Source organism: Botrytis cinerea, chromosome 2, assembly GCF_000143535.2.
Source record: "Botrytis cinerea B05.10 chromosome 2, complete sequence".
NCBI lineage: Eukaryota > Fungi > Ascomycota > Leotiomycetes > Helotiales > Sclerotiniaceae > Botrytis > Botrytis cinerea.
This window is the reverse complement of record NC_037311.1, coordinates 3,094,122-3,113,844: the sequence shown is the minus strand read 5'-3', so window position 1 is coordinate 3,113,844 and position 19,723 is coordinate 3,094,122. Positions and strand designations below refer to the sequence as shown.

At 42.5% G+C, this 19,723-nt stretch overlaps 2 protein-coding genes across 2 annotated transcripts; both read right to left on the bottom strand.

Moving 5' to 3' along the window:
- Window positions 1–2,626: 2,626 nt before the first annotated feature.
- Bcsmr1 lies at window positions 2,627–6,713 on the bottom strand. The gene is made up of 5 exons (XM_024691602.1): window positions 5,992–6,713; window positions 5,871–5,925; window positions 4,310–5,807; window positions 4,143–4,258; window positions 2,627–4,034 (listed from the first exon to the last, which is right to left on the bottom strand). The coding sequence occupies exons 1-5, from the start codon at window positions 6,068–6,070 to the stop codon at window positions 2,966–2,968; spliced, it is 2,817 nt and encodes a 938-aa protein (XP_024547373.1). The 5' UTR covers window positions 6,071–6,713; the 3' UTR covers window positions 2,627–2,965.
- Window positions 6,714–11,984: 5,271 nt separating this feature from the next.
- On the bottom strand, window positions 11,985–17,931 carry BCIN_02g08750 (hypothetical protein). The gene is made up of 4 exons (XM_024691601.1): window positions 15,486–17,931; window positions 14,830–15,360; window positions 13,832–14,731; window positions 11,985–13,775 (listed from the first exon to the last, which is right to left on the bottom strand). The coding sequence occupies exons 1-4, from the start codon at window positions 17,595–17,597 to the stop codon at window positions 13,350–13,352; spliced, it is 3,969 nt and encodes a 1,322-aa protein (XP_024547372.1). The 5' UTR covers window positions 17,598–17,931; the 3' UTR covers window positions 11,985–13,349.
- Window positions 17,932–19,723: the final 1,792 nt, after the last annotated feature.

Genomic DNA, 19,723 nt, shown 5'->3' with positions numbered 1-19,723 from the left:
GAATAAATCCGATATGCCAGGAGGCAAAGAAGATTTATTCAATGTAAGGCTACGATTGAAAAGTAGTATGTCACCAAAACCCCATATATACGTGAACCGTCACTGTTGCCTCCCAACCCCACGCATCTGCACTTGCGCCACAATCCACACCACCAAATATACTCCTTGTGTTCAAATCAGCATGCACTTCGCGTTTCTAAAAGCGGCATAGAGCATGCACAAATGCAGCCTCAATATGTATCTGCATCGATTCTGCAGCTTACTTTTAGATGGTCCTTGTCCACCCACCCACTTCATATGTTATACAATCTATTTTCCAGCCTGCTTATATGAAAGTCGATTGCGAGCGGGACATGGGATTTTCAATACTCCCTATCTACCAGTCGCATACTGATAAGAATTATCGTGGAAGATAAGATGATGGTCATGGGTAAGGACTGGGTTGCTAAACGTACATAACGGTCGATATCTATTTGGGAAAATTGCTCGTTCCGAGCCTCCCGGATGTCTTGCGAGCTGAGAAATTTCGGGAATTACACAACACAAGCGAATAGGACCCGAAAGCTTGCATCATATTTAAATTTTATGGTTTAACTTACAAGTAGTTCTGGGAAAATTAATACAGTCATCGGCTCCTTGTCAAACGATCTTTATCGAATGCTGTAATAGAAGATCTAGATCATGACTGAAATTAGCGTCACGGTAGCGTAGGCTGAATTATTAGCCTTCTTCTCGGGTGTATCCGAGTGCAAGATGTAGCAGCCTTGAAATGTGATAGGACGAGATGCGAATTAGGCAATGGGCTGCATAATTTTAGCATATGAATTGGTTCCTTGGGTAATTCTTAAGCTTGTTTTGTTATGCGTCTTCGTTTTTGAAGACGTGTGAATGGCGATTGTATGTATAAAACATAATTGTGTTGGCATTGGATGCGAAAAAATGAAGGTACAACGTCCTCGGCCATAAATGGTGCAGTGTCAAGTAACACGAGGGTGATTATGTAGAAATAAATAACTCTCCTCGACGTATATCATGTATTGTGAAATTTATGGTAAAAGCTTTCAAGCTTTTGTTCTCCTTCAATTAGAATTACACAGTGCAAGGATCTGGGTCTCCAAACTCCATAGAAATATCGACAAAAAATTATCTTTTTATCTATTGCAAGCAGTCTCTCGATCGGCGGTGTCAACTTGGCGGCCACCTTGCTGGTCGTCTTACACGTCATTACTCGTAATTAAAGCTCACTGGCAGTAGCTCCACCATCGTTCGTGGGTGCTTGATAGATACGAGTCTCTTCCATTTTTCTCTTGATTTGTAAACACTCAAACTGTCTATCAGCTTTTGATGGTGAGCAGCTGGCAAAGAAATCGCAGGTAGCACAAATAATTCCTTAAAGATACCAATACCAAGGTCATGGGCTGTTAATTACAAGAGTAATTAAATTGCAACATGATAGCATTGCCTTTGCAGCAACATGCTGTGTGTATCTAGATTTGATGCAAGTAATGCATTGCATCTCCGAATAAAACTTGGTTCGGTATCGCCGTGCAGCTCCAAATTAACATCGCCATACATCTTGGATGACTGCTTTTGATTTGTTTCATAATTGATCGTGTGCTGTGTAATCTTCGAGTCATCGATCAACGCATTAAGAAAATCGATTGTCAATCATGCTGGCGTGGACAGGAAAATTCTCTATTCACTTGACAATATCGACTAATCCACGTAAATCCGCCTTCAGAACAATGGCTTCCCATCTCCCTGCAAAATCTATCGTCTCTTGTAACGTTTTGTGTTGCCAGACAGCTTCTATTGCAATGGGCTATTGCTTTCCAGGCATCTATGCCAACTTCCGGAGAAGGTTCAGCGGCTGACTGGCAACACTATCATCCCGATGTCAATACCGTTCCCCGAGCCGGTAAAAGAATAGACTCTATCTCTATCTGTCATTGTGTCAATCTATTTGTCTTTTGAATACGGTGTGGTGGATACAATCTCACCTGCATAGACGGCTGACTAGACCTAGTCTAGGGCTGGAAGAAGCGGCTTGTTTTGAATCATTTGAGTGTCTTGGAAGGGGGCGATGAACATCTCGTAGAGAAGTTTGGAGAATATTCCCCAGGTTTATATTGATTCACTTGATTTCACAGAGAATCTCATGATCGCTTACCAAGGCATGGGGCATGCAAGTCCTAATCACGAGGGGAAAACGTGATCGGCTTCAGAGGAATTGTTAAAGCCCAATCTTTCTTCACAAGCCAATGATCTTTCAACTCGCGTCCTTCAAGTCTTGTTGTTTACAAATCGGGACATACACCAAGCTTTGTGGCGGGATACCCCACCGGATGTCCGGGGAAGGCAAAGCCTAACTAATGAAATTTGCATACCAGCTCAAGGAAGTGAACTTTGCCAAATTTTATAACCCGTAGTCGAACTTTCTTACGTCTTGGAATATAACTACACATTTGAGGTTCTTCATACCAACGAACAAATCTGACCCCTTCTTATTAATTTGGCGTCAAGGGTTATTTTCCCCGCCAAATCTGCGAGATTTCAGATAAGATACGCATCAACAGCTGTGCTGCATCTGCAACCAATGGTCACGACTTCATCTATAACAACTTGTTGATCGAGATCTTGATTTCCACCTGTCGGTGCATGTATTTTTAAATATAGCCCCAGCCTTTCATCGGTAAGTCTTCCGTGATATAAACTGCTTCCTGGAAGGCAAAACACAATGGAAATCATGAACAGTGCATTCGGAGGCGTGTCCGTGATTCAATCAAATTCAAAGATCCAATAAATCTCCAATCTATGCGAGTCTGTAAATGAATACTACAATAATAAGATACATCATGGTAAAGTAATGTCGCACGTGAGACGCTCCCTTATACTGATTTCAGAATAACTCTAACCCTCGAAATGTACATGTCTGAAACTCCTAAGGAAATGCATATCCGACGCTCTATGTGTTCTGCAATGTGATTTCCATGTTCCAATTCCTCGAGAATGCCAATAACTTCCTTCTTATCCCGTCTGAAACTGGTAGTGTAACACCAACTTCGAGCAACAAGATACAATGGCTCATAACATCATTAGGCCTATGAAGTTCCACGTACCCGTCGGACTTGCTGAGTACTGGAATACCCTCACCATTCCACAAATAAGATTTGACAGAGGGATGATCGGGTGCCACTGCATCAATCGGAAATATTGGGCCCTTATCAAATCTTTGTGTGTAGGTGTCAATGCGTGATACACTTTCAAGCCATAAGATCATAGTGGCACGATAGATAGCCACTGACCACCAACGTGGACGCCCCTCTTTTGCCATCGAAGTCACAAGACGAATGACTTGTCCACAATGGAATATAGCTTCTCCAGAATTGTAAATGCATCTTTTGTGGCGGAGAGAGAGTTCCAAGCTTGTTCCATCAAAGTCTTCTTTTCGTGCTAGCCGCTCAATTTCTGGGAAGAACGTCACCGCGTTCAAACTTATGAGGTGGTACAGAACGAGATTAGCTCGAGTAATTTGGCAGTTTGGGTCGTTTCTAGCATGGAAGTCACACAATTCATACCATTTCTGGAGCAATGATTGAGCTTCCTGGAGACGGAGTAGGTTGGAAGCTTTAGTAACGCTTCTAGTTCCTTGCCGGGTACTATAAATTTCAGAATGAAAAGTTAAAGCCTGATGCAGATGACACAAAGAGCTGTGAATCGGGTGAAGGAGCAGTTTTAACTGTAGCGGGGATAACTGCCCGTGTCGACGCTCGATATTATCCGACAGCATGTCTCGGAAGAGGCTACAGAGTGAAGGTCCTACAGGTGGTGTACCGATAGAATTCGGATTCAGGAGCCAATCAGTGCCGATATATGTTTGCTGAACAATTGCCGCCCAATCGTTTGCATCTTTAGCCAGCCATAAGCACTCCATTCCAGGTATTGGAGTCTCAAGCTCTGTAATTGACATAATAGGTGAGGTATCGTGGAATAGGCTCAGCTCCTGGTCTACCATGACCCAGTTGTAGACCAGCCTAAAATGTTGTTAGCCTTCGTGTAGAGAAAATCCACAAGATTGAAAGAATTATCATGGTTCACTGCATTGGAATAAATTAATTAAGATTTTGGAATTGGAATTTTACCTGCTTTTCTTTTCTCTCTGTAGCCAAATTCTCCAACGGTCATCTAGATTCGAAGATTCTTGGAAAGAGGGTGCTGCTGGTATGTGAGGCTCCAACATACCAGCATGTTTTAGCATCTATATTCAACAAATAAGCAACTGAACAGCTTTGGTAAAGTAATTACTTACTGCAAGATACATCCCTCGTTGTGCCATAGCTAGGTTCATATGAGAAGCATCTCCGCCCCAAGCACCTAGTATCGTGAAAAGCAGGGCGCATTTGAACACCACAGGATCAGCTGATAGATCAACATTCTTTTCGATCACCTTAAATAGCGATATGCGGCAAGCTTCTGTAAGCCCCGCAGTCAAACATCTAGCTTCAGCGGTTGGAAGAGCTGCAGCACCATGTGCTATCATTAATAACAACAGCAATGTTGAAGTTTGGTTGTTCAGCATTAATTCGTTTGGATCAAGGTTACCGCCATTGATGAGAGTGTAGTACGGAGCTAAGCTTCGAACGTGACTTCGAAGAAAATATTCCAAGACGCTTGATGGGGGTAGAACAAGGAAATTGAATCCTGCATCAGGACTTGTATAGTTTGAAGATTTTGGCCAACCTTTCAACCCCCCTCGATGCGTTTCTAAAGCTGTATGAAGGAAGCTTTGGGTGATGGCCATTATCCTATCTCTGGTACTTGCACTCACAGGCATAACGGATATTCCATCTCCAAATCGAATCTCGGCTGGTTCCACATCATGGTTTAAGGAATCCCATGTGGAGTCATGCTTGGAGTGTTGCTCCAGGTTTTCCAGATATGCTATAGCTGTTCTTGCTGACGGCCCAGGAATCAGTCGCGGGTTGCATCGTGCAAGAGGCCATGCCGATTCTGCCGCTACCAGGAGCTCAAAGTCATCAGAGCTATGATCTGTCAGAATGGGAACTGCGATCTCGACGAGTTTGGCTGGACGGTTAGCATCTGAAGAGATGCTAGCGCTCTTAGTATGTGACATCGATGGTGATGGATGCAAAGACCCAGTAAACATAGGCTCTGAAATTGAAGAGGTGTCGCTCGGTTCCAGAAAATTAGGCGTTACTAAACTGCTGGATAGTTCGGATCCCATCGAGTATATTTCAATATCTAAGGGGTAGTGACTCCATGCCATCAGGTCTTGGTAATTGACGTTTCCATTCATTGTATCTGCGTTGCCGAACATCGAGTGTTCCATTCCCCCAAGGCTTTCGCCCGAGGAAGGTCCAAAGCCATCAACAGTAAATCTCAAGTCTTGGTCAGGATACATATTTTTTTCTGGTGTTGCTACCATGAATTGCGGATCTATGGGTGTCTCTGCGGGACTGACTTTGGTTTCTGGTAATTTTTCTTTTGGTGCTGTGTCCTGATCCATGGGGTCATGCGGTGGCTCTTGTGTTGGCGGTGTCTTTTTGTGCGAGCTTGAGGACCGGTTCGCAGCCTTTGATGAACGTCGGGCATATCTGCTCGCGCATGGTAGATTCTTCTCAGAACATCTTGAGCAAGGAACCCTCTTATCACAACCGGTTTTTGCACTAGCACAATTGATGCATGCAATGGGTGTTCGACCGTTAACCGTTGGAACACCACCTGGTAATGGCTCCATTGGATCTTTTGCTTCATGATATGTGGAATGATGTCTTTGGAGAAGATCTCTAGAAGTTGCATAGTTAGTGGATTTCGAATCTTGACACAGCCAAAGTACGGGGTTTGAATACCTTCTGGGAAAAGATAGTTGACACAACATACACCTATGTGGCTTTACGTTTGTGTCTGCAAGATAGAAGTATATTAGAATTTTGCTATTCAATGGTGATAGTAGAACTTTTTGTTACTTACGGCTCGGTATATGTCTTTCTAAATGTTCCTTCCGAGTAAAACTCTTTCCGCAATATGTGCAAAAAATCATATTCTCCATCTAACGTCGGCAGTAGTTCTCTTTCTCTTTGTCGTAGCTTCCATTGATGGGGGATCTGATAGGGATTTGAATGGTTAAAGATTGTAACCTTCTAAGCACATCGTGCTGAAAGCGGCTGGTAATTATGCCTGGCCGAGTGTCAAAATAGTTTGCAGGCAAGTCCTATGGACAAGGCTTAGATTTGACAAACATTTAGTAAGGGTAAGAGTAGGTGACCATGATATTATCACAGACGAACCAAACATCTTATGCATGGTCAGACCACTCATTCATGGCGACAGGGGTTCAGAGGCACCCGATCTCTAATTCGCCGACTAGAGACATGTCGTATTAGCCATGCAGTGGCTTCGTGTTGATCGTGAAGCTTGATGTTAATATTGGAATCGAGGCTGGAACCAGTGGTATTAGTGCTGCTAGCCTGAAGGATGTGAAGATTCCTCTTTGTGCAGGTATCTGAGAGAGCGGTACGTAGACCAGACACCCTAGTGTAGATCTGATTGAGGGTCCAATCCCAGCCAGAAAGCCACAGCTTGGTAGCTTGGCTAACAGCTGAGCTAGGACTTTCGACATTGAAAGTATCCTCAAATTAATAAACAAACTGTAGGTAGCCATATTTACGACTCAAAGTAGTAGCAATTTCATCGTGAAGGTAGTTAATTGCACAAACATGTTTTGGGATCCTGACGAACCAACATCCTACCAGGTCTAAATCACAAATATTTTCGCATGCAGAATCCTTGTCTAAGCATTCTTGTATGATTTGAAATCATCGTTACTTGGATATAATAAACCCCACGTGTACCTATGTATGCAGTTGAGACGGGATGTTAATTGAATTCTGTTTGTGCCATGATTATGCAAGATTCCGGTACAGAAAAACGAGGTCTGCGGTGGTAAGTACCACAAACATCAGAAGTAGTATACTGTACATATTTTGCCATACTATACCCCTTCTGGAAGAGTACAGTAGATCTAGTGCGTGAAACAGTAAGAGTACCGGTGGGAGTATGATCAAGCCGTTGAATGAAGATAACAAGAACAAATGTTTGTAACAATAGACGAAAAGAAATCATCAGACTGGTGTCGTTTAGACAAATCGGGTCTCATCGTTCGATACTTACCAAACGAGGTTACATGGAGGCTAACAAGGGCCAGTAAGCCCCAATATCGGAATAAGGTACGTGTAAGGATAAGATAGTAGATAAATCTACCCTAGTATGGCCGTCAGGATTATGCACGTCATAGCATGATAGCTAATAGCAGTTCGAACAACGCATAATCTCCATGCCTAGTCGGGGTAGCCATAGGAACGCGAGGAGGCGATGTATTGCCCATGAACCCTAACCATACTCCGAACATATTTCCAAAGGGTAAATCAGCATCTTTTTTATCTGAATGAGTGCTTTGTGGCTTGAATTCTTAACTATACATCTAATGTTTCACAAAGACAGTACAACCACATCTTAATTAATTTCCTTCTCCAGCTCCTCCATTGAGGGCGTGGAATCTTGGCGAGTACCTTGGCTAAAAATGGAGAGCTTGTACAAATATTAGTTCCGAAGGGGTACTGTTCGGTACCAATGCATGGTGGAAGTATTTGAATTTCGTGGATACGATCGAAAGAAATTATACGAGGTACTGGGTGTTCTGAAAAGGGTACTTCTAGAATGAGGATTATGGGTAACGATTTCGGGTTGAGCTAAGAGCCCGTACTAACCTATCAAGATCGTCTGAAAGTCGTACCTCGAGGGATATCGCGAGCAATCGAAACACTGTTCCAAATCACACCCCGCCGATCATGCCCGCCACATTCCAGCTCATCCAACCATGGTAACCCCCACAGTCAAAGTGCTGATCCTTGAAAATAGGCAAATACTTTCGAGACTTCACCCCGCTATCTATGAAATGCCAAACAAACCCTTTCTGAATACTGTAGAGATCAGCTATACGCTTATAAGCGCCTTTTAACCTCCATCCAAGAACAAGGCTGCGATCGAATTGCATACTCCGTATTTGAAGTGCTATTTGTGATCAGAAAACCATGTTGTGGCGTTGGCCTATACTCTTCATCTAGATTCATGGTTTTCATTGGCAATAGTGATAGCTATTGATCGGAGCAATCATTAGAGCGACGACATCTCAAGACTCAAGAAATATCGAGCACCAGTAACTTTCTTGGGAATCCTGCGATGGCGTGGAGAGCCTTGCAAAGATGAGGTTCGACTCTCAGTTGATGTCACGAGTATCTCAACTTGTACGTTTAGAAAAAAAAGAGGTTCTCTGATGATAGAACGAACAGTTCCGGTGGTATAATCTATCTATTGATAGAATTATGGTCGCATGCTCACTAATCTCAAGACTGTGTATTATTTCGATTAGACGTACCCGGATGGCTTTTCCGCCGGATATTCACGTTGGACTTCCGAACATCATTCGGGTACTGCCCATGAAACAGCTTACCCCACGGTTCAAGAGGTTTCTAAATCAGCCTGGCCTTCTCGCTTAGCCGTAACCCCCATCTTCGGATAGCTGGAGATTTCTATGTTTCATCCCAGCTCCTCCACTACGCCGTCTGCATGAGTGAAAGTTCCTATAGGTCGGTTTCTGTTGAAGAAAATTTATATTGCCTTGTTGGTACGTCAGCCCTGCTCGACTTTCAATCCGACAACAATACCACACACCGATCGGAGAATGCTCCTAATTTTATTCCAGAACTCTGTTGAAATTAAGTACTCTGCGAATGGAAGTTGGAATCACTCAGAGTAACTTCACAATCAAAGATTTTTCAAAATATTCTACGTAAATATCGACCACGTATACACCACAGAGTCGTCTCAGACCCTTTAATCAAGATGGTGTTACCATAAGCTTGATAATGCACGGGATAATACGAGGTGCAAGTTCTTCAGCATCAGCACGTTTGGTCGTAACTCCGCGTATCAAGAATCCTAAGTATCGGCATGAAAATTAAATATTAATAGTTTATCACCGGTCAGCTTTTGCCATTGAACACGGCCGATAGTTGTACAAGTTTGCGAGTCATAAAAACCATGGCCATCTCGCAGGTGTCAGAATATATCACATGACTGTCAAAACTATGTTCTAAAAAAGAGTTGCCAGGAATTTTTAGGGATCGAGCCTTAAAACTGCAGATAATGAGAAATACCAGTACGAAATCAATACCGGAGGTACATTACATCAGGGAGTGCGGCAGATTACAGCCAAAACTTGGCACCGTTTCATAACCCTGAACACACCACGACCACATTACTATTTACTCTTTCAACACAAATATTGATGGAGAGCTTCATGGTTTTTGACGAAGTAGGATTTACATTTCAACCCAATGATATTCGTTTAGAGTATCGGTTGTTGTGGATCACATGTTCTGAAAACAATTTCAAGTTTTGATGCGAAGTTTGTATGTGAATCAACACTACGCAGGTCTGTAAAAGAGTGTCAAAGGTTTGAGCCAGTTATCGGGATACCAGCTACAGCATATTTCTGAAATTTAAGCTCTGAATTAGTATCTCCACTGGGCTTTTAGACATAGTTTACTCATCAGAAGATAGTTAAGAGATACACCTGTGACTAATGCGTACGCAGGTATGGTACTCTCCATCGACTGCATGAGTTTCATGCTAGATAGTTGAGATAGAACAATCTATTACGAACAGGCAATCAGAATAATCTGAAGTCTCGCATGAAAGCCAGTGCGTAATTCTGCAGCGTGGCCAGTGGCCGTTGGCCACGTAACCATTTACTAGAAACGATCATAAATCCCGACAACCACTTCCACGGATCATCGCTTCCGTTTGTTTTGATAGTCTCTAAAGACAAGCATCTTCTGTAGCTACTATATAAGGTAAGAGGGGCGAATTGTTATAGCTCGAAGTGTCCAATGATCCTTCTAGATTGACCCCAAGACTAACGACTAACAACTCGAATCAGCAACAATATTCATTCATGACTTCCGGTAGCTCCAACTAACTACATTTATATACCTAAAGTAGTTGTAGAAACCGGAATTCGGAGACTTATCAATAGTAGTGCTTAGGAATTTTGAGACAAGATCTAAAGTTGACAACCTGACCACTGCATGGAAGTCTAATGTTTAAACTCCTACGCCACGAGCACAATCAGATGTCAAAACATCCCCACATACTTGCCAAGGAAAGTTCGAGCTTCTCGAGAAGCTTATCGAATGTAAGATGAGAGCGCTACTTCAAGCTATTCTAAGTTATGTTATCTCTTAAATAATTGCCGGGACCAGCCTATTTGACTAGCCAGGGCAACTTATGCAGTGATAAATAATCACACTACTTATATAAGTAAATGGACATAGACCACTTCAAGTGAGATTTTAGATACATGGGTATCATTGCATGAGTGATGGGATATAAGAATTTTGGTTTGTCGATGAACCTCCCGCCATTATGAAACAACGATTAGCCGATATCACGTCACCTTGCCCCACGCTTGGCATCTTCTTTCAAACCTTTCCCGTTCTAAGTTACCGGCATATCCACGCCCCAGACTATGACCGGGGATAAATTCCGAAGGTTCCGAGGCCCTGGAATTAGACATGTTTATCTTAGAGCACTGCATGAATACTGCATGCCTGGATCCTTGGGACTAGATCATGGATTGGATGGTTGGAGATGGGTGGTTGGATACGCCGCTCAGCTATCCTATGATATTAACACAATGGTCAAAATGCTCCAATGGGTCGTCACTTATTTACGGTGCATTATCTTGTAGGGCTCATTTCACCTTGCATGATCGCCGGTACATCAACTATCGGCCTATGTATATCAGAAATAGATACTGCACTCATGTTACACGCTATAGCCCCCATCGCTCAGATTAGACGAGATATAGGAGAACACAATGGCAAACAGTAAGAAGCTTCAATTTTGTCGAAATATAGTACAGTAAGAATCATATCTGAAATCAGGAAACTGGTAATTCAAATAAAGTTTGACATAAGCCAGGCGCTGAAATATTTCAATGCCTATTCTGAAAATACATCACAGCTCTGACATAAACTGAGCTGAGCCAATACTCTAAGATGCGGGGAGATGCGTGAGATGTCAAGATACGCCATCAAAAGGCAGCAAGAACTTGAAATTGAAAAGTGATGCGGGTCGGGCGATGGATGGGTATGGAGAACATGAGGCTGGAAATGAATGGGACACGATGGGACATGGGTGCAACACTCGGTATTTACCTCTTTCAATTGGTGATGTAAGGCTGAAGTTTTGCACCTTGAAAAGCAACGATAGAGAACCATGTCAGAACCGCTTGCATCATGTGTATGGAATAGTTTTGTGGGTGATCAGGATCCAACTTCAAATGCTGGAGCAACTTTCCCAGTTTCATTCAAGCAGCTTACTCTAGCCCCGATACCGTGGGTCTTGATAACGTAGAGTGCCAGTAAAATAATCGGGATCTATAACAATCAACTCAAAACACACAATCCTTCACCGGCATATGTCATCAGCCCATAATGTCTCCCTAACGCAGGAAGTTCGCAGCCTGATTCCCAGGAAACATTCCGGTTGACTCATCCGGAGATCAGGATACGTGATGTACGATGGTTCTTTTCTTGAGGATAAATTACTCGATTTTACTTTCTCAGGGATTGATAATACTAATTTGGTAATTAGTTTGACCATCGATAAGTCACGAATTACGAATCACAAGTCATCATAACCTCGCTTCGACTTTCTAACCGCATCCTTTTCACAGACACTAATCTCAGCCTCAAACTATTCAAGATACACATATCATCCCTTGCTATCTTATACAGAACTTTGCCTAGCCCTTGTGTTTCTGACTCCACTAGTTCTTGGTCCAAAACCAAGAGACTCTCAGATATATCAAATTGTCTTCGGCGAGTCACCCCTGATTATGACCGCAAATAATTCGAAATCAGATATCAGATATCACACCAGCAACCGCAACCGCAAGCATAAAACCAAGAAACTAGCTGGAATCAAGATCGATATCACGCATGCGCCAGTTACGAGTCACAATACAAGGAAACTCCACAACCTAACGGCCCCAAGAATGCCAACCTTTAGCTACTAGCTAACAATATCATCAATAGAAAGATAAGAAAATTTCTACGATCCGACTACGCCAAGCAACCTGAAGATTCTAGCCAGAATTCAACACCCTATCATCACCAATACCAACATCACAATCTCACTCGTAAGTCCATCCAACCTGACACACATATACCAATTCCACCAATTCTCGCCCATATCTCCCCTCCACCTGATCTATTCCGCTTTGCACTTTCCAACTTCTTCATCACACTATCACTGTCACTGTCACTGCCAATATCAATATCACCTTTCCATCACCACCACCATCTACTAATCACCTTAAATTTATTCCCTCTCACCCTCTCATACTCTCTCACCCCGTCACACTTTCTCTCTGGGGCCAGCCCCACCACACAGCCCCTATCTCACCCCAAACAAAAAAACCCCACCACACCAACAATCAAATTCAATCCACTCAATACGAATTTTCCACCCCCGTAATCTACGCCCCATAATCTCCAACCTTCCAACTCTTCTCCAACAATCAGCATCACCATCCATTCGTATCATTTATCAATATTCGCATCGCCCTATGACCTAACATCTATATCAAACCGCCCCCAAAAATGTCGCGAATCAAATGTTCTGATCCGCACACCGATTTACTTGCTTACGACACTTATCACAATGCAACCTCGTTTATCCCCCACCTCACTAGAAATACGCCGCGCTCAGCGCTCAGCGCGCTAATTTGGGATGAGATGAGGTGAGATGAGATACTACATCACACATACGCGAAGAGTAGCAAGAGATCAGGCATCGAAAATATGCTGTGCGAAATGCATTTCCTCGAAGCAATGATTTGATGGGAGTGAACATAATGCAATGAGATGAGCTCTAATAATTCAACTCTTATGATTTTATGATCTTAAAATCGGGTGGTTTGGATTAGAGAGTAATTGAGCTAAGATTGTGAATAGGATGGGGGGATCTAGGAGAGGGGATGATGAAGATATATGCATGCTTTGGTTTTGAGTTTGAGTTTGAAGCCATTAATGATGTGTAAAAATGTATATGTAGATGCATGTGGATAATAAAACCACAAAGTGCATCGACAGAGCGCGCCATCTATCAAATATGTTCAACTCCAAAGAATCACTGGCATTCAAAGATTTGTAATAGCTAGTAACCAACAATAGAATTGACTTGAAGAGCTTTGTTACTTCTCATACTCTCGGTTCATTTAAATTCTCACTCCCTTTCCCTCTCTTTCCAACACCTTTCCAATGCGTTCTCATCCCCTTCAATAGCACATACGCCAGTCCCCTATAAATCAAAGTACAAATGCCCAGTGCAATAATATTCCACAAGGCATCCGTATTCAAATCATAAAGATCCAGTGCTTCCACCCCGGTATTTATGGGACAACTGCCATCAGGTAATTTTTGCGCATCGGTACACGTAAAGACAATGCTCCTCAATGTGTACGGCGCTAAATTCCTAATAGCATAGCGAATAGGCGAGAGATAATTCACTGCTTGGAGAAACGCAGGCATACCAATGGACATGATACCGGACATGAATTGGGCTATTGATAGGAACACACTTGTGAGGTTTACTGCGAAGCCTGTGTGGGAGAAAAGTGTATTGAACTGTTGTCACGTTAGCAATTACTATGAGTCTTGGATTTCGGATGAGAAGAATATACCATAATACCCAAACTCTCCCCACAATTAATGATGCAAAAGCAATTGAAGAAGCACACAAAGAATACCTGAGCATTTCTGGGTAATCCCGTAGCTAAATCTGTCAATATCGCAAAGATTAAAGATGTGAATATCTCAAATGGTATCTCCAGTGTAGTATATTGAGAGAAAAATGCTTCAACGCTGTAAATGCCATCGTCGTTTTCTCGGTAAAATACGTCTTTTTCATTAGGATAGACTGCTACATTTTGCAGCATACCTACGAAATAAAATGCACAAAATTCTTGGATGAAACCGAATCTATTTTGTACGGAATAATAGTCATGCTTTAAGGGTGCGAAAAACAAAGCGAGAATTATGGCGAGACCTAAGACTTGCATGGTTCGAGCCAGGAGTAAGTCAGGTTGTCGACGGAAATTGATCGAAGCTCTATGGACCAGAATGGGGTATGCAGAGAAAAATCCAGATGATTTGCGAACGAGAGATCCCAGTTCTGCAGGAGTAGATATTGTGGTTGGGATGATAGCTTTTGCGAAATCTCCAGATGACCAAGAATTGATAAGATCTCTCACTCTTGAACGAGTAGCCTCCTCTCGACGAGACTGTTGTAGATCAATGGTAATTAGATCGAGTGCAAAATCGGCTGGATTTGTCGTAGTAGGACATGGATGACCCAAGTTATCAAAATGTGAAATCATATCAGAGCCTTTACCAGCATAAACGGGAAAGCCTCCACGTGCTAACAGAAGAACACTCCCAAAATGCTTGAAAGTGTCCGAGCGAGATTGATGGATTGTGAGGATTAGAGTTCGACCTTCTTGTGCAAGACCTTGAAGTACCTCCATGATGGATGAAGCGGTGAATGCATCTAAACCAGAGGTTGGTTCATCCAAGAGAAGCACCTATGGTAAATAATTAGAGTCATGAAATTCTTAAAAAGCGTAAGGAATATTGGCAATTGGAAGTGGGAGAAGAATAGATGAAATTCTTATAGACTCACCCTTGGATCCGTCAGAATTTGAACTGCGATAGTTACTCTACGCTTTTCGCCACCTGATATACCTTTTATAAGATCAGACCCAATAAGATTATCCGCACAGTCTTTCAGACCCATTTTCAAAAGAACATCTTCAGCACGTCGAGTTTTCTGCTCCTTCGTCATGAATGATGGAAGTCGTAACCCAGCTGCAAAGTGAAGGGTTTCCCTAACCGTCAATGACGAAAGGAGTGCATCATCATCTTGACATACATAACAACAAACAGATCGTATGACTGAATCCGATGGGACTGCACCATTGAAAGTCATGTCTCCACTTGGTCGATACTTTGTTCCGATGGAATTACGTAGTCGCAAAGCCATCGCATTGAGAAGAGATGTTTTACCACTACCTGATGGTCCCATAATGACATTTAGCACACCAGCTTGGAATGTTGCTGTGACAGGATTCAATATGGTTTTGGTGGGTTGTTTTCTCCCAAATGAATTACGTTTCTCAAGATCCAAGGCGAATTTATCAAGGCCGATATCAACCTATGCGAATTAGCGCCAATCCGTCATAAAAATGGTTATAGATACAAGCATGTGCAAACGTGCATCAACTCGCATTTCGCTATTCATGATATTACTGGAAAGCGGAAAACAGAATATATACTCACAGTTCGAACCTCCGCCGCAGACCTTACTGTCATCTTTTCTTTTCCTGCTGAAAAGTCCGCATCTGACCCTCTAGCTCTGGCAATCGTCATTTCAACCTTTATGAATCGTAGACCAATACCCGCAAGTCCGTAGAACATGATTGAATAACAGAGCAGAAAGATGATTGGCCTGACAACCCAGTTATCAGGAAATCCCAGAGAATCTATAATGAATGCGCCTGTGTATTCTACACAGGCTGGATTTGATTCTCCGCCTTCATACGGGCAATCATAAAACTGGCCTACGAATTCGTTTGAACACAAAGCACCAAACGCATAAAAGACATAGGCTGTCCATTTCAGCCAACGTACGTACACCGGAATAGTGTTTACTTGTACGAAAAATCCACAGGCAAAGCTCTGAACTGTGTAACCCATATTTGCAATGAGAGATGCACCAGCAAAGTTTCTCGAGGCCGCTATACACGTCATGGCGAAGGTAACCGCAATATATTGACAGAGCAACACAATAGAAAAGAAAGTAAGGAAAGTCGAGCCATCCGATCTAAACCCTGCCATCCAATAAGATATGAGTGAAAATATCAGAGGAACAGGAAAGTCTTCGGTAAAGAACCTTGCAATCCTTCTACTGAGCAGAAAAGGGATAACATCCACAACATTCTCGTTATTCTCACGATCAAAGAGTTGTATGTCAATCGTCAAACGATATGTTTCGAATAAAAGCATGAGATACCCTTGTAATGCAGCGGCATTGTAAAGAGCACCTTCGCGACTGCGAATACCAGAAAGATCTTCCCCCAGGTTAAAGAACACCCACCCACTCATAATCCCCATTCCGATTGCTTCTATAAGAGATCCAAACATGCCCATAGGATCTCGATAGGTCGTGACAAAGGTTCGAGAAGTTAGTACACGAGTCTGACGAACGAACGGAGAATGTCGTGTCCAGTTTTTTGTTGCAAGACGTTTTGCATTCGGCGTCTCAGTAGCAGTACTCTTTTCGGAAACTTGGAAGAACCTTTTATCATTTTCTTCCGCCCAAGCAAGTTTCAAATTTTCAACTCTTGCAGAAGAAGTTGCCTCGAGCTCAGGGGAGCGATTATCAATAGCAGCAATATCAATCAAGAACTCCGCTGGATTGACAAATGCCGGTAGCTCCATGCCAATTCCTTTGAACCAAGACAAGCAGTCCGCAGCTTTGCCAGAATATACTGGACTACCTCTTGTTAAGATTGTTAGACCATCAAACATTCCCCATATTTCGGATCTAGGCTGATGAATAGTTGTAATAATTGTCCGACCTTTCCTGGCCAACCCTTTGAGGGTTCTGACTAGCTGAAATGCACTTGTCGCATCAAGTCCAGTGGTCGGTTCGTCCAAAAATAAGACGCTTGGGTTGCTTAACAATTGTACGCCAATACTAGTTCTTCTTTTCTCTCCCCCAGAGCAACCCTTGTGCTGTGTGCTACCAATTCGAGTGTCGGCGCATTCCTTCAAACCAAGCTCCAAGATCACTTCCTCCACAATGTTCCTCCTTTCCTTCTCAGTTGTCGGTGGCGGTAATCGCAGGTCTGCGGCATATCGTAAAGTTTCCCTAACTGTCAAAGTTGGTAGTAATACGTCTTGTTGCATGACATATGCACTACGAACACTGTGTACACCTTCCATCCCATTGAAAGTTGTAGTTCCACCAATTGTTAATCGACCACTTGTCATGCGCTCAGCCATTGTATTTAACATAGTTGTCTTTCCCGAACCACTGCCCCCAATAATGGCAGTAAGTGTTCCGATGGGCATCGAGGCAGATACTGAGTGTAAGATTTGTTTCGTGGTGGGAGTGGCGAATCCATCTTGGACCTTTTTTCGTGGTATCCATCGTTCAATTGAAAATGCTGAAGGAGAGATATCAACGTTCACGGAGAGATTTCGTATCTGAACATCGACCGGTTCTACAGCAGACAGAGAAAGTGTATTGCTCTGGGTAGTTGTGATAGCTTGGAGATTTGTCGCATCATGTTCATTTGTGGCTGATGAGGCCAGTGGTTGCGAGCGAATGGATAACGATGATTCGGCCTTGGCTTCCTGAGCTTTATGCTCATCCTTCGAGTCCATGTTTTGAGAATTTCCCTACAGTCGCATCTTCTATCTCAATGTATATGTTTCTGTATGCTGTATGCTGGTCCACGTGGGTTGGTTTGAGGTTTCGAGATATCCCCTCCCTGCTGTCAAAGAGTAAATAGCCTAATGGAAATCTCACCAGCCTGTTTCATGGATTCTAAATCGCACATGACATCGTGTTCGAGATGGATGAGATCAAAGAGATAAGATGAAATATACTTAGACATTTATTTGAGATGAATCCAACTCCATCGAATGGAACATCGATGTTATCTACGCGGATTGGCCATTTTCTGTTGATTTGCCTCAAGGTTCTTGATATCCTGGCAGTAATGTGGATAAATTTGTTGCGGGGGTATTTCAACCATAGGCCGGTTAGCGTACCTCGGCTGCGAAGCGATGACTGGAAACAGTAATTTCAGGCGATGAGACGCCTGTCAAACCCCGCGGTGTGATGAATATCCGTTGTCTCGGGATAGTGTAACACCTAACAAACGGTGAATCTGCCAATCTGTACTGCAAAATAACGTGTATGTCGCGCGTAGCGTGTGCGATTGTCGCAATCCACAAATTCTAGAAGTCTAGAATGGAAGACTACAAGACTCCAACAGACCCCTATATTCGTGGCAATCGCACTAAAAGTTTTCTGAAAAAGTCCCGGTGAGCTCCAATGCCGGACATAGAAGCGTTTTACATGTTCGAACATATCAATTGAAGAGCTTCAATCAACACCTTTACAGTACTTTTCAACACAACTATTTCAATGCAATTCAACAAAGGAGTTGTATTAATGGAAGAAGTTGATTCGCTATGCTAGGTCCATAGTTACAACTTCAATTTGCACAGCACTAGTAGCTTAGGTATGAAAGCCCATTCATACGAAGCTGCAACACGTTATTCGTCTAGCATCTTCGTCCCTCTCTTCCAACACGAATTCATGGATAAACACTTTCTGAAAAGTCCCAGATATTCTATTCCCTTGAGTTCAGCAGCTAAGTAGTGGCAACACCTGGAATCCAAAATACAACCAAAACAGCCAAGTCATGAGTTCAGCTTTGGATTTGGGATTGCCACCGATGTTTTTTGCAGTCTAACCGACTACCAAATCAGTATAGACTTGTGTCAAAGTTGCACAGAATAGAGAATGCTGGATCCTCACGAAACTGCGATGATAATCTTCGTTTATATCTTCTCTCTAAAACTTTTCGCGATAAAATATTACCCACCATACATTGTTGCTGTGTGAACGCAGTGAATGACTTCAATTCAATGGCTACTGTATTAAAGCCCTAAGCGAATGCAAAAGAGACTAGCTCTTCCTAGTAGACCTTATATAAGATCTACTATCCCCTGTACATAGCTAGCTCTTTAAATAGAATACAATTAACGGCGTACAATTAAACATATGGAACCTATGCAATTATGGGTGCTATGTCTTTCGTATCCAATTCATACAAACAGTCGCCCACTATCAGTCAACCCGAATCATCACCACCAGAAGCTCTCAACGACGTTTTATTATTCCCGAATCTTGACAGTGCTAAAGCGTGCAACAAATTCAGAATACCATTATCCAATAACAATACTATAGTGCAACGGGAGTAATTGTAAATAAATCCCCATCGTCTGGATTTTGGGACATCTAGATAATGAGGGAGAAAGTTTGCTCTTTCCTAGCTATCTGTTTGTCGAAATTCAAACATAAAATCGGTTTCTTACCAAAATGTGGCTTCTGATTATTCACTCTATTCCCTGGGAACTAGCTTGCTACAATACTTCTCAGTAAGATTTAAACTCTTCTATCAAATACGTCTGATGAAGCGCTTTTTTCAATCAGACATAGTGTATGACCAGCTACTAGACTAGGAATCAAGGTTCATGTAAATAATAGCAGTTTGAAGATACTGCGGTTTTATTTTCTCTGATTTTGGTGATCTCTGCCAGATACACAAGCTCTATCTTGACTTGAAAGTATTAGCATTTAACCAAAGAGGTATTATTTATTCAATATTGTCGATTATGTTTATCACCGAACATTGATATTTCTCATCATTGCCCCTCGTCAATCTAGGATCAGGATATCGGAACGAAGTTGACCGTTGTGATTCAGGAAGCAGACC

What these genes read in the sequence shown, in the direction of transcription:
- Bcsmr1 (XM_024691602.1), bottom strand. Translation starts at nt 6,070, where the DNA reads ATGGAGAATATGATTTTTTGCACATATTGCGGAAAGAGTTTTACTCGG. An exon ending in AGAAAGACATATACCGAGCC is followed by an intron (nt 5,926 to 5,991) that starts GTAAGTAACAAA and finishes TCTATCTTGCAG; the next exon opens with ACACAAACGTAAAGCCACAT. An exon ending in CAACTATCTTTTCCCAGAAG is followed by an intron (nt 5,808 to 5,870) that starts GTATTCAAACCC and finishes TGCAACTTCTAG; the next exon opens with AGATCTTCTCCAAAGACATC.
- BCIN_02g08750 (XM_024691601.1), bottom strand. Translation starts at nt 17,597, where the DNA reads ATGGACTCGAAGGATGAGCATAAAGCTCAGGAAGCCAAGGCCGAATCA. An exon ending in AAATTCTGACGGATCCAAGG is followed by an intron (nt 14,732 to 14,829) that starts GTGAGTCTATAA and finishes TATTTACCATAG; the next exon opens with GTGCTTCTCTTGGATGAACC. An exon ending in GGGAGAGTTTGGGTATTATG is followed by an intron (nt 13,776 to 13,831) that starts GTATATTCTTCT and finishes ACGTGACAACAG; the next exon opens with TTCAATACACTTTTCTCCCA.